This window comes from Cornus florida, unplaced genomic scaffold (genome assembly GCF_030987335.1).
Source record: "Cornus florida cultivar Cherokee Brave unplaced genomic scaffold, ASM3098733v1 CherokeeBrave_3.0.0_Hap2_Chr05, whole genome shotgun sequence".
In the NCBI taxonomy this organism is placed as follows: domain Eukaryota; kingdom Viridiplantae; phylum Streptophyta; class Magnoliopsida; order Cornales; family Cornaceae; genus Cornus; species Cornus florida.
In genome coordinates, this window is record NW_026775575.1 from 6,511,665 (window position 1) to 6,527,055 (window position 15,391).

At 36.0% G+C, this 15,391-nt stretch overlaps 1 protein-coding gene across 2 annotated transcripts in view; it reads left to right on the forward strand.

Annotated features, from left to right (window-relative positions):
* The window catches only part of LOC132306090 (protoporphyrinogen oxidase 1, chloroplastic), a 49,047-nt gene extending 42,577 nt beyond the window's left edge, over positions 1-6,470 (forward strand). For both annotated transcript variants that reach the window (XM_059803312.1, XM_059803309.1), the window contains one exon: positions 6,040-6,470. In XM_059803312.1, coding sequence (XP_059659295.1) covers positions 6,040-6,339 — 300 coding nt within the window. In that variant the 3' untranslated portion in view covers positions 6,340-6,470. The remainder of the gene's footprint in view (positions 1-6,039) is intronic.
* The last annotated feature ends 8,921 nt before the right edge of the window (positions 6,471-15,391 follow it).

The window sequence follows — 15,391 nt, forward strand, 5'->3', positions numbered from 1 at the left end:
TCCACGAAGCGCAAAACTTATCGGTGGCATAAATGGCAACCCGGCAAAAGGCCAATTCGCTCTTCAAAGAAGTATGTCAAACCTACACCTACTTCTGTTCCCGTAAAGCCAAAAAAGCGAAAGGGAAAAACAAAGGCTTCCGAAGCCACCTCCAAAACACCAGAAATCAAAAAAGATTGTAAATGTTATATTTGCAACGAATCCGGTCATTTTGCAACAAATTGTCCTAAAAAAGGAAAGAGTGCCTCTAGGATGATCAAGCATTTACAAACAGATAATCTCTGTGTTGTATATGGTCACGAGCTTTCTGACTCCGAAGATGTTCTATACGAGATCTCCAGTCAAACCTCTTGTTCTACAGACAGTAGTAATACCGATAGTGATATCGACACTATTTGTATGATCAACTTCACTCCTTCGAAACCCGAAGAAGACACCTCTATTAAACTTAGTGATATCATTGGTGAAGAAGTTCAGTTTTCAAACGAACAACTCATTTAGTTTGATAAACTCCAAAAGATAAAAAAAGAAGAAGTTTATAAAACTTCTCGCTTCTCCTTCTTTTCTAAACGAATTTTGGAACAGTTCAGTGGCAACACCACGATAGACTACACCTCTAATGGCAGATGTGGTTTCAATATCCTTAGTAAGGATAAAATCGAACGATGGAAACAGCAAAATCCCCTTGCATGATATATTCATATCGGTTTAGTTCAGATCAAAATTACCTCACTGTTCCGACGCGGCACCGACCAACCAGTCATTGTGATCGTCATGGATAATCGTTTCCATAAGCCAGTCGATGCCCTTATCGGTGGCGTACAATCCAACCTTGTTAACAATCTAATGTGGTTCAAAATCAAACCTAATTATTTTGTTTCACTTTCTGATCCAAATATTGAGAAAGTACTTCAAGTCAGACTCCAATTGTCTAAACTTCAAATGGACTTTGATTCTCCCAGTTTAGGTATCCAATGGAAAGTTCTATACGAACTTACTCGCGAACCTGAAACTGCTACGATTCCCACAATTGACTCTAAACTAGTCACTTTGTTTGAACCGCGCCCTTTTGATACTATCATTGAGCCAAAACTACTCAATTGGACTGATCTAGAAATTCCTTGAAACTGGTTATTTGATAACATCAATTCTGAACCAAAACTACGCATTACAGAACCCACTGTTGCTACTATTCATGCATCTGGCTCAAATCTTTATATTACCAATAAAGAAAAGCCTCCGCAGTTACAGTGCTCTGCTTCTGCAAGAAGTATCGGATGGGAAAAAATCCTTCCCCCCCGACTGTCTACCGATGCACCTCCTCGTCACAAATTTACTTGGACGGAAAAAGGTAAAGCTCCTATAGATAGAAGCCATGCTCCCTTCTTACCCAGTTCCACTCATCATATGAACTCTGCCAAGTTTTTTCATTTTCGCACCGGAAATGATGAAATCCTCATTGCTCCTTCACAAGGACGAAAACGTAAACATACCTATGTCAATGATCTATTTAATTTCAAAGGATATAAACCATATAGCCTTTGTGTCCTTATCGATACCGGAGCTACCACCAGTTGCTGCCGATACAATGCTATTCCACTAGAAAAATGGTAGCAGATGAAACATCCAATTGGTGTCCAAGGTATCGATGCCGAAGCACCCATGAATGTTATACAATTTAAAGCAAAAGATGTTGCTATTTGGTTGAATGATAAAAAATTCATTGTTCCAAAAATCTTTTGTTTCCCATACATGCATGGTGATTTCATTCTTGGATGTAACTTTATATATAGTTACCTTCCTTTACAGTTAAAAGAAAAAACCATTTCTTTAACTCTAAAAGATCAAACAGTTGTTGAAATTCCGATTCAAGAAAATTTAGCTTCTGTTTGTAATGAAAAATTTTCTCCCCCAAAACGTGAAAATAATTTACTTGTCTTAAATGATACCCACTGGTTATATGACTCCTTACGCCAAAATTTTTCTGATAATCCATTAAACTTGTGGAAAAGAAGTCCTCGTTTTGCAGCTTAAAACTCAAGGACGATAACGTCATCATTCGTGTCAAACCAATGATCTATCTTCGCAAAGATATCGACGAATTTGACACTCAGCTTCAAGACCTACTTGAAAAGAAGCTCATTGAACGTACCCGCAGTCCTCATAGCAGCCCTGCTTTTATGGTAAGAAACCATAGTGAGGTAAAAAGAGGTAAAGCCCGAATGGTAATCAACTATAAACGGCTTAATGAACATTTAATCTTTGATGGTTATTTTATTCCTAGAAAAGATGTTCTTCTCAATCAAAATCGTGGAGCAAAAATCTTTAGCAAGTTTGATTGTAAAGCTGGTTTCTGGCAAATCAAATTACGAAAGAAATCTAAGCCATTAACTGCTAGTTTCGAGATCTTCAGCAGAGGCTGAGTATCGTGCCATGGCCTAAGGTACTTTTGAGATTCTTTGGCTTCGATCTTTCTTGGAGGAACTAGGGCTAAGTGAATAACAGTCCTTAGACTTGTTTTGTGATAATAAGTCATCATACTTGCTTCAGATTCTGTTCTTCACGACGGGACTAAACATATAGAGGTGGACATCCATTTTATCAGAGAGAAGGTTCGTTTGGGGATTATCAAGCAGTGCTTTGTTCGGTCCTCTAATCAGTCGACAGATGTGTTCACCAAATCTGTTGGTCCATCTTTGCTTCATTCCTTGAGTACCAAATTGGGCTTGATTGATATCTTCACTCCAGCTTGAGGGGGAGTGTTGAAATATCTGTATTATTATTATTTTTATTTTTATTAGCTTTTTTCAGCATTTTATTAGGTGTTTTATGTAAGATCCCTATTATCATGGGATCACGTAGATAAGATCCCTATTATCATGGAATCACGTAGATTTTGGCATATTTCCTGTTTTTCTTTAATTTGGTTTCCTTTCTTTGTACCCTATTCTTGTATATAAATATAGCTCTTGGCTCTCGGATTGAGGAAGCCAAAACCCAAAACTTCTTCTTTTAGAAGAATAAATGGAATGCTCATTTCATCATCATTTCAGGTCTCATTTCCATATGATTTTTCATATGTTAGGGAAAGGTCCAATCTGATATAGAACATCTAATTGTGTAGATACCTACGCTCTGAAACTCGATGCGGTTGGACAATTGGAGATCTCCTTGGAATATTGAAGGCTTGACTCTCCCTAAAGCTGGTTTCTCTCATTTGAGAGTTTCTGGATGGTCTTGGGATAGAGAAACCATAACCAAGATATATATATGTATATTTCTGGTACATACATAATGATGATGAGTTTTTTGCAGCTGAAATGGCTTTGTGTTGTGTGATTTTCCTGTGCTGCTATGATAATATATATGTATATATATAGAAAGAGAGAGATAGAGAGAGAGGGTAGAGGTGGTCCTGTGCTGCTATGATAACAGAGAGAGAGAGAGAGAGAGAGAGAGAGAGGATGGGCAAGGGTGGTAGAGGTGGAGTTGAACCATCTTCTAAGCCAAAAAGCTGTTAGGCATTATTTGGTATTTTTTTTGTTTTTGTTTTTTTGTGTGTCTAGGTCTTTCCTTCACTGTCTACCTTTCTCTAAGTTCTGATTCAGAATTTCAACCTTGGACTTGGGTGTTCCATTGCCTTGGAAGACATTGTCATCTTGCTTTTAAATTAGAGATAAGATCACAACCCATATTAGTAATTAAAGTAGGTGAGATTGTACAAAATCATGAAGGATACTGAGGTTTGAGGAGGAGAGAACCTAGGAGTTGGTGGCGATGCGAAGTGGTGGTGGTGACGACACTAGTGGTCGTAATTAGAAGATGGGAACAATATTGTTTTAATTATTATTATTATTATTATTATTTATAATTAAAGAGAACAATTGTACAAGAGATGGGGGTTCTAGTGGTTGTAATTAGAAGATGGGAGCTACATTATTTTAATTAAAGAGGACAATTGTACAAGAGATGGGGGCATAGCCCCATGGTACCAAATCCCAGCTCAGAGGAAAAAGAATAACCACCAATCCCACCAGCAATTTTGTAAAGAAATGGTAATCAGTATAAATCTACACCAAGCAAACCGCCATTTACCACTCCTAGCCGGCAACCAATGCCATTCAGTGGCAGTATCCCATCCCACCTTCAGCCTGCAGTTCCAAGGGCATTGGAAGAACATATAAGCCAAACAACATAGACAATTTCCTGCACCAAAAAACTGTTCATACCAGTAAGCAACATTCCAATCCTTTGACTGAATAGCACAGAGAACAAAGTCTAACATCCTCCACCACAAAAACATTAAAATAGGTCAGAGAACAAAGTCTTAGCTTTCTGGTTCATAGCTCTGTTACAACAGGAAAATTCCCTTTACTATGAGGCTATTAAAGACTTTTTTTATCAAAATGAAGGTGATAATTGACATACTGTGAAAAATTCCTTAATGAACTTAATGGTGCATTAAAGCCAAGGGAAATATCTGAAATTTAATGAAACCTCAAGGAGGTCGACTGCAATTTCCACAAAGTTTTATCTGAAAGTGATGAGCTAAAAAACCTCATGGGAGATCCAGGTAATTTCATTCTTTATTTTTTCTTGGCTCTTGTATTTTGAAGTAATTATTTTTCATGTAAAACTTTTTACATGTAATATACTTTTTGTTTTTAAGTTCTCCGGTGTTTGGTGTCTCAGGAAAAAATGAACTGTTATGATCTCTGACTCACTCTTTCTTCAGTCTTCATCTCTCCTTCAATTTCCTTCTTTTTATCCAATTCCAACTATGCATGATGCATATCAACTTTGTTTCTAGTTTCTACGTCAAATTTTTGACATTGTTGCCTTCTTCATTTTCTCAAGACTTTATCCATCCTTTCACTCTCTTTGCTTCCACTATTTTCTAGGGTTTGTACTGTTGCTTCTTTTAGCTCCCTATCCAACCAACAGCCAGAGCGGTAGACAGACGACGATCTCTCTCTGGAGGGGTGATGTCCTAGCAAATTTCCTTTGAGTCTATTATACGTGCTGAATTACAGTTGAAATTGCCCTTCGGGACTATTGCCCTTTTCATTAACCACTATGGCTCGAACTTCTGTGTTAATCTTCGTTCATCCAAAACAGCAGTCTCTCTCTCCCTCTCTCTCTCTCTCTCTCTCTCTCTCTCTCTCTCAGCTGATCTTTGCTCAACCAAAACAGCGTCTCTCTCTCTGCTGATATTCACTCAACCCGAAGCATCGTCTCTATCTCTCACGCGCACATACACACACATACACACATTATATGGTGCTATACTGCTGTGTTGGGACAGAGAACCAGTGATTTGGAATATGTCATTGCCCTGTTACTTCAAATGTTAAAACATTAAGTAGTTTTTGGTCATTTGATGTACCTTGCAAAATAAAGTTTAAATGTTAAAAGGTAACCAAACACCAAAAAATGCTAAAAATGCTTTTTGGAAAACATTTTGCATTGAAACAAACAGAGCCTTGAAGTGTTTGGTTAGGCCATACTTTACTGTTAATTTGACTCTTTATGAGATGAACTAAATTCCTGAGATGAACTTTGTGGGTTTTGACAAAATAAGAATATAATGTGAGAGAGCTTGGGTTTTATGCCATTGCTACATTTTTGCCAACCGAAACCTTGTTTATTCAAATACCTTTTCTTCTTTGGGGGGAATCATAGCAGTTTGTACTTTGTACTGCTTGAGTAGCCATAATCCTAGAGACACATGCTTCAAAAGATTACTGTATACATGACATTACAGCTCAACCTACAGGTCCCTGGTTGCATAACTGAATTGACTTGTGTTTCATCTTCATGATCTTATTGCGGCTTGTGTAGAAGTTTTGTAGTTGCTGCTATTTATTCCTGTGGAAATGGTCTTTTGTTTTCATAACTATATATTGTTCCTCCCTCCTCCTTTCCCCTGGTGCCTTTGTGTTTCAGGGTTTGAATATACTTAGAAAACATCTTTTATTATTATTATTTTTATCTTTGTGCTTCCTAATACCTTTTTTTTTTTTTTTTTTTTTATATCAGACGCAGGGTGAACTTGTGGAAGCAGTTGATCGTGACCTGAGAAAGACGCTAATAAATTCTAATGCAAAGGATCCACTTGTTTTGGGGGTGAAAGTGTGGCCTCAAGCCATTCCACAGTTCTTAATTGGTCATTTTGACATCGTTGATTCTGCAAAAGCTGCTCTTAAAAATGGTGGATTTGAAGGGCTGTTCCTTGGAGGCAATTATGTATATGGTGTGGCCTTGGGCCGATGTGTGGAGGGTGCTTATGAGGCCGCAGCAGAGGTAACTGATTTTTTGTCACAGTATTTGTACAAATAGTTAAATTTGTGGTGGAATTTTTGAATAAATACTCCATTTGTTAGAAAAAGCACAATGGGGATATTTTCTTCTGCAGTACCCGTAAATCTCTGGTAGCTTTTGTTAGTGAATGGGGTTCCTTCTGTTGGGTATTCTTGGTGTGGCATTGTTTGTTGACTCTTAATTTATGTTAGTCCAATATAGCTCGAGAACCATTGCGTGGGCAATCATGCCTTTCTATGTAGAAATTAAACTTGTCTGTAGAAGCGATTAGTATATGTTTGAAAGAGCTGAGGGGTTTTTACAGGACATAGTTTGATAATCCAACGTTTAAGCTGCTGTCCTCTCTTTCAATAGGGCAATGAACAAAGCCAGGCCTTGTCTTGAAGCATATCATAATTATCTTTTATTGATGGGAGCTTAGAATTTTGTTGTATCCTTCTATGGAGAGGGAAATCCTCTGATAGTATTTTGTTGTTGTTTATATGTTGTGTCGTGTGTTTGTGCGCACACATTGATGTGTTGAACCATAGTGATTGATATTACATGTAGGTTTCGTTTGGATTGATGGGATTCGAAGGAAAAGAAAAGAAAGAAAGAAAGAAAGGAAGGGATATTGATATTTGGTTTGTTAATGAGGAGATAAAAGAAAGGATTTGGAGAAATTTGGAGGGATACCTTATCTCTCCATATCTCTCATTTGCTATCCTTCCAAAAGTGGGAAGATTTGGAGATAGAATAACAATTTAAGTGACACTTTCATAATACCAAAAATAACCTTAATATTTTAATAAAAAAGTTTAGAAGACTTTGGATCCCACATTAAATTTAGGATATGGTAGTAAAATGGCTAAAATAGTTTATTTTCTTTTCTCTCTTTTACTTTTTCCAAACAAGAATGTTATCATTTTTTTTTTCTTCATTATTTATCCACGTATGAATATAGGTAATTGCTATCTTTTCCTTTTTTCCATAACTAATGTTACCCTTTGTTTATTTATTTATTTATCCAAATGAAGCCTGTAATGAATTTTTGACATTATGCATGCATGCATGCAATGCTAGAAAGAAGAATCTAATGTCAATACATAATTGCAAATGACAAGGAAAAATTATAACCAATTCCTACTTCTCTTATTGAATGACAAATAAGTCCTGAAAATATTCTTTTGGATAAGCTCATGGCGATGGAACTCAAAGTTTGAAGATCAAGTTCAAGACCATGGGGCCGAGAGTTTGGTGAGAGTTGGAATCTTTGTAAAGTAATAGTATGTCACATTATGATTCAAATGCTTTTAAGGTCCTCCTCAATAAGGAAAATTGGTTCAGCCAATACACTTAAAATGATTTTCATGAAAAAGGTTGTCATTTGGGGTCTTGGTTCCACTTTTCAGCCCCAAAATACTATGCTTCAAATTTGATAAAGTGAATAGAGATGTAGCTTGTTTGCTTTGTATAAGTCATTCTTATCCTTGTGACGCGGCACCGCAATAGTGGATAAGCTTGAAAGTACTAGGTACAGCCTATAGGACGTTTGCTGGCTCCATAACAGACAGTCTTCTCCTTGTAGAGTTGACTAAGACCATTTTTAATGTAAATGTTATTTATGCGTGTCAAATTTATATTTTGAGAGTAGTTATAATGTCAAAATTTTATATTTTAACAATTTTATTTTAATGGTGTATTTCATCCAAAATACTATTTTTTGACACAACAATCATTATTTTTCGACTACCATTCCTAACTATAATTTTAAACAACCATCTTTTTTTTTTTTTTTTTTTTAGCTTATTTGCCTTATTAAAAATAAATAAATAAAAACATTCATACACACACACACACACACACATACAAGCACAATTGACATATATATATACACAAGCCCAACACCAAATTGGCAGCCTAACACCAAATTGGCAGCCCATGCGAAAGAGAAGGAAGAGAGCAATAGCAGATTTGACAATAGTTATATGTTGTGTTATATTTGGTACAACATTTGACAAAGTTATATTTTGGCAGTCCATTTAGCATGCCATTGGAAAGTCCATTTTAAACCTACGTGCTATATTTTGAAAATAGCAGCCCAAATAGCAGCCCATTGGAGTTACTTTAACTGCTAGAGTTCAAAATCCCTGTTTAGAGCAGCAAGTTGTCTACTACTTATAGAAGAACATACATCTGCTCACAATGGAACTGTTAGGTTTCACACACAATTGGCCAATGGGCATAGCGATGAATTTCCTTATGTGGGGGCAATCTTTAATAGCAATAATGTATAATCTGTAATCCTAGTTCGTAATGAATATTTGCTAAGTCAATCTCCATACGACTTTTTGTTGAGTTGTCATCATTTCTTTTTTGAGGGGATGGTAAGTCTTATATTCCTTTGTAATATCTTTTCAAATTATTCATTACTGTTTCAAAATTGAGTTCATTCAATTAAATGTACTAAAAAAAAACATATTCAATAAATCAAGAATAAGATATGAAAAAGAAAATAACACAGTTACTTAAATCTAAGTGTTCTAATATATCACATATGTAAAAAAAAAATAAAAATAAAATTCCATGATAACCAATTTCTTTTCAAAAAATTCAATGTTTACAAACATTCTTAATAACTACTATGTCATAATGCCAATCTACTCATAATAAAAATTCATTCATATTAAAAATAAAAAAAATGAAATAAAAAACAAGATATGTAGATAATTAACCTTACAAGTTATTATCAGATAATCCAATTAATTGAAAAATTTGAAAAAGTAAGTGAATATGTGATTTCATTGATTTGGGCTGCAAATAAAAAAAATTCTAAATCTTATTTAGAGAATAATAATTAGTAACACAATTACACAAATTAAATTTTGAAAGAACAAAAAATCCTAAAATAATTTTGATAGTAATAACTAAAAATTTTTCTAATTAAAATTATAATATCAAATAATAATCGTAAAAAAAATATATTAGATTACCTGTCTACCGCAATGTAGTATGACTGACTGAGTTTGTCTACTAGTAAATGGTTGCTCCGCTTGCTTTGCTTGGATTGTGAATTTGTGAAATGTTGAAGAATCGCAAAAAGGAAAATGTGATGGAAACAATCCATTTGTTTGTGGTAAAGTCAAAAGTGTGAAAGAATATCTTGATGAAATGTTTTTTTTATTTATTAATTTAATTTTTTTTTGGGAAAGTGAGAAAGAATATAATATTTTGGGAAAGTGGAAAAAAATATCATATTTTATGGAAAAGTGATAAATTGATAGATATATTATATATATTTACAATTGTGTCATAATTATATTCCTTTTTCTGAATGGGCTTTTAGTTATATATATATATAGTTTATATATGTGCACTGTCAAATTTTAGAAGGACAATTATATACAAATATAAAAATCTTTCCATATAAAATTTAAAAATATTAAAAGTTCAGTGGGAGCAGTTGCCCCTACTTTTCCCTCTGTGGCTACGAATTTATCGGCAAATATAACAGGAAAAAAAAAAAACGCAAGCAAGAAAAGAGATTTACGTGGTTTGGCAAATTGCCTAGTCCACGGGCGAAGAACGACTAATTTACTTTAAAAACTTGATTACACACTCTTTTCTCTCTCACAATCTCTACAATTTTCTCTCATACTCATATCTATTTATAGTCTTCAAACCCAATTCCTTGTTGGACAAGTATCAACTTGCCTACAAGGAGTTACCATATCAGTCTTCAACTCTAAAATACATCTACAACTTCTTCTCCAAGTCTTTTGGGTTCCAAAACCAATTAAGAAACTGTTTCTCACATCTTCCAATAACTCACTGTCCAAGTTGAACCGGTTCAGCTCCATTTGAACTGGTTCAATTTAGGCAATAGCCAAAGCCAAAAAACTACATGCGCATGTTAAACCATTTCAGCCCCACTTGAACTGTTTCAACTTTGACAGTAGCCAAAGATAAGCCAAAATCGGCAACTTTGAACACCCCAATTTTTTACGTAATCAACACATGATCAAAATATGTCTTCACGTACGTGCTCCACCTCGAACAATGATTTCTTCATAGCTCCACCTTAACTAAAGATTTCTCTACCTCAAATAAAGCACTATGATAAAATTGAGAAACACTCTAACAAGAACATGAAAAGTACAGAAACTCTAGACGCTAGACCATTTAAACTTTGTTTATAAACAGTCTCAATAACACTCTTACAGCTAAATAATTTGCTGAAACTATAAATACAAATCCCCCGTGAAACGAGAAGGGAGATAAAGATTTGAGAGGTGCTTTTGAGAGGTGATGACATAGGCTGGGTTGTTGTACCTCGTAAATCTTGGTGTTATGAGTTTGAAATTTCTCTTTCCCTTAACTCCTTATTTGTTGAGCTTTGCATATTGTGTTTTTGTGTTGAATATATCAGTCAAGTCTGTTAGCACTTCAAACACCAAGCTGCCTCACTCTGTTTGCACACCAAACATCTTGTATTCATACACTGTTAGTACACAAGTATTGAGCACCCAAACACATACTCTGTTTGTGCGCTAGTTAAGTTAAAGAGATTAGGATTGATATACTGCTGCTAATCCATTCATATTCACATGAAACGTTCAAGATGAAATCGGTTGAGTCTATCAGTGAAATGTTTACCCGATTGACTACTATTGTGAATGGATTGGATTCTCTTGGCAAACCTTATGATAATACTCGATTTACTACCTATGATAATATCCGAAACATCCGTAGGACTTTGCCAACGAGTTGGGAGCTGAAGGTGATCACGATTCTATTAGAGTGTTTCTTAATTCGTCATAGTGCTTTATTTGAGGTGTAGAATCTTCAGTTGAGGTGGAGCTTTGAAGAGCTTGAGGTGGAGGTATGAAGAGATCCTTGTTCGAGGTGGAGCTATAGAGAAGCACGTGAAGATAGACTTTTAAGCCAAGGTAGAGATTGTTAGGTTTGTGGCTCAAAATTTGTATGCAGAAAATTAGTTTCCTTTTTGGTTTTAGAAGGTTGAAATTTGTAGAGGAAATCGTATCCCATTATGTTTCTATTTTAGAGTTGAAGTTGGATATGGTAACTCCTTGTAGGCAAGTTGATCCTTGTCCAACTAGGAATTGGATTTGAAGAATACTTGTCCAATAAGGAATTGGGTTTTGAAGACTCTATAAATAGAGATGGGTATGAAGGGTTTAGAGAGAGGAGAGAGGAGAGAAAAAATGTAAAGGATGAGTGTTGTGAAGAGAGGGGAGAGTATATATAATTCCCGAGTGTATACATGTAGCTTCTAAAAAGATGATGAGTGGGTGAGTGGGGTTTTGACATGTGGTTGCATATTCTCTTTCTTGATTCACAATAGTGAAATCTATCTCTTCCATGGATGTAACCCTAGAGTTGGGTGAACCATGTAAAATATTATGTTGTGCATGGATGTGTGTGATTGTTATCTCTATATATACTTGTGTTGATGTGATTGATGTGATAATACTTCCGCTGTGTGTGATGAAAGAGGGATTTAACTCTCAACAACAACCGACCGTTGAGTGGGTTGGAGGGAGTTAATTATCCCCAACAACTGGTGTCAGAGCCGATGGTGGGTCAGAGCCTATTATTGGTCTTGAAGTTCAGTGTAGAAAATTGGTGTGAAGTTTGTCAGAGTAGACGATGATCATGAGGTGCTATAGAGATTCAATCAGAGTTGATGAAGACACGAAGGTATGAAGAAGGTGATGGTGTGAAGCCCATAAGGAACAAGTCTTAGGATAAGCTGGAGGATGCTCGTTTTCAAGATGGGGCAAAGGTGATAGAGATGAAGCCTACGAGGAACAAGTTTTGGGGATAAGCCAAGAGTGAGAACTAGTTCTCAAGATGGGGCAAGGGGTGTGAAGAATGAAGGGGTTTGCTTTAAGCCCGATAAAGAGCAAAGGGGAATATGAAGAGTGAAGAGGAGAGGTTTGCTGCTTTGAGCCAGAAAAACAATTGATGAAGATGAGTTAAAGATTGGTAAGTTGCCATGCGTGAGCAATTGAACACCAACGAGGTAGATAGAGATATAAAAGAAAAATGAAGAATGATGAATTTGAGAAAAGGTAGAGATTGTTAGAGTGTTTCTCAATTTCATCATAATGCTTTATTTGAGGTGGAGAAATCTTCAGTTGAGGTGGAGCTATGAAGAGCTTAAGGTGGAGGTATGAAGAGATCCTTGTTCGAGGTAAAGCTATGGAGAAACACGTGAAGATAGACTTTTAAGCCAAGGTGAAGATTGTTAGGTTTGTGGCTCAAAATTTGTGTGCAGAAAATTAGTTTCCTTTTTGGTTTTGGAAGGTTGAAATTTGTAGAGGAAATCGTATCCCATTATGTTTCTATTTTAGAGTTGAAGTTGGATATGGTAACTCCTTGTAGGCAAGTTAATCCTTGTCCAACTGGGAATTGGATTTGAAGAATACTTGTCCAACAAGGAATTGGGTTTTGAAGACTCTATAAATAGAGATGGGTATGAGGGGTTTAGAGAGAGAGAGAGAGGAGAAAAAAAAATGTAAGGGGTTTAAGGATGAGTGTTGTGAGGAGATGGGAGAGTATATGTAATTTCCGAGTGTATACATGTAGCTTCTAAAGAGATGATGAGTGGGTGAGTGAGGTTTTGACATGTGGTTGTATATTCTCTTTCTTGATTCATAATAGTGAAATCTCTCTTCCATGGATGTAACCCTAGAGTTGGGTGAACCATGTAAAATATTGTGTTGTGCGTGGATGTGTGTGATTGTTACCTCCATATATACTTGTGTTGATGTGATGTGATGTGATAATACTTCCGCTGTGTGTGATGAAAGAGGGATTTAACTCTCAACAATAGCCAACCATTGAGTGGGTTGGAGGGAGTTAATTATCCCCAACAACTGGTGTTAGAGCCGATGGTGGGTCATAGCCTATTATTGGTCTTGAAGTTCAGTGTAGAAAATTGGTGTGAAGTTTGTCAGAGTAGAGGATGATCATGAGGTGCTATAGAGATTCAATCAGAGTTGATGAAGACACGAAGGTATGAAGAAGGTGATGGTGTGAAGCCCATAAAGAACAAGTCTTAGGATAAGATGGAGGATGCTCGTTTTCAAGATGGGGCAAAGGTGATAGAGATGAAGCCTACGAGGAACAAGTTTTGGGGATAAGCCAAGAGTGAGTACTAGTTCTCAAGATGGGGCAAGGGGTGTGAAGAATGAAGGGGTTTGCTCTAAGCCTGATAAAGAGCAAAGGGGAATATAAATAGTAAAGAGGAGACGTTTGTTGCTTTGAGCCAGAAAAACAATTGATGAAGATGAGTTAAAGATTGGTGGGTTGCCATGCGTGAGCAATTGAACACCAACGGGTTAGATAGAGAATATAGAAGAAAAATGAAGAATGATGAATTTGAGAAAAGGTGGAGATTGTTAGAGTGTTTCTCAAGTTCATTATAGTGCTTTATTTGAGGTGGAGAAATCTTCAGTTGCGGTGGAGCTATGAAGAGCTTGAGGTGGAGGTATGAAGAGATCTTTATTCGAGGTAGAGCTATGGAGAAGCACGTGAAGATAGACTTTTGAGCCAAGGTGGAGATTGTTAGGTTTTTGGCTCAAAATTTGTGTGCAGAAAATTAGTTTCCTTTTTGGTTTTGGAAGGTTGAAATTTATAGAGGAAATCGTATCCCATTGTGTTTCTATTTTAGAGTTGAAGTTGGATATGGCAACTCCTTGTAGGCAAGTTGATCCTTGTCCAACTAGGAATTGGATTTGAAGAATACTTATCCAAAAAGGAATTGAGTTTTGAAGACTATAAATAGAGATGGGTATGAGGGGTTTAGAGAGAGAGAGAGAAGAGAGAAAAAATGTAAGGTGTTTAAGGATGAGTGTTGTGAGGAGAGGGGAGAGTATATGTAATCCTGAGTATATACATATAGCTTCTAAAGAGATGATGAGTGGGTGAGTGGGGTTTTGACATGTGGTTGTATATTCTCTTTCTTGATTTATAATAGTGAAATCTCTCTTCCATGGACGTAACCCTAGAGTTGGGTGAACCATGTAAAATATTGTGTTATGCGTGGATGTGTGTGATTGTTATCTCCATATATACTTGTGTTGATGTGATGTGATGTGATAATACTTCCGCTGTGTGTGATGAAAAAGGGATTTAACTCTCAACAACAGCCGACCATTGAGTGGGTTGGAGGGAGTTAATTATCCCCAACAGTTTCAAGAAGCTAAAGATCTCAAGAAAATGACAATGGATAAGCTGCTTGGCTCACTTGTGTCACATGAGATCACCTTGAAAGGTCAATAAGAAGAGGCTAAACCTAAAAGAATCCTATATCTCAAATCATCTCACAAAGAGAGTGAAGATGATGAAGAAGATTAGGAAAACACTAATGATAAAGAGCTTCAAAATGCTAAAGATCTCAAGAGATTGACAATATATATGATTCTCTTCATCCCTCTAATGAGGATCCTTCCTATGAAGAGCTTTAAAATGACTTTGAAAAGCTGCACTTAAAATTAGGGAAAATTGCTTTGAAAAGCATAGCTCCTACGAAAAAGGTTCTCTTTTTTTCAAATGATGTTTTAAATGTTAAATATAAAAATGGAGTTTTGAAAAAGGAAAGAGATGAAACTTCTTCTAAATTTGAATCCTCAATTGTACTTGGAAAGGAAAACATTGATTTGAAGACCCAACTTTATCCTTATCAAAGTTCACAAATGAGACTGATAATCTTAATTCTTTGCTTGGGAGGCAAAGGTATGCCAATGACAAATATGGGATTGGATTCCCTCTTTTAATCAAGAAAAAGTGCTTGGTATCAATGTTTGTCAAGGCTGCCCCTTCTTTTCATCCCAAGGCTAGTTGTGAACATTACGGAGGGAATAATACTATTTAATATCGTGCTCCTTATTTGCAAAATTTAAGGGTGAGCAAAGTAGCCTAATAGATAATATGGTAATCTACTTAACTGACGGTCCTATAAGTCATGAAAGCATAGCATACACAATATAACAATATAATTTCTACGTGTTACGCTCCCTATCTACTAGTTTAATTATCATGCTCTCAATGCTATAATTCACAA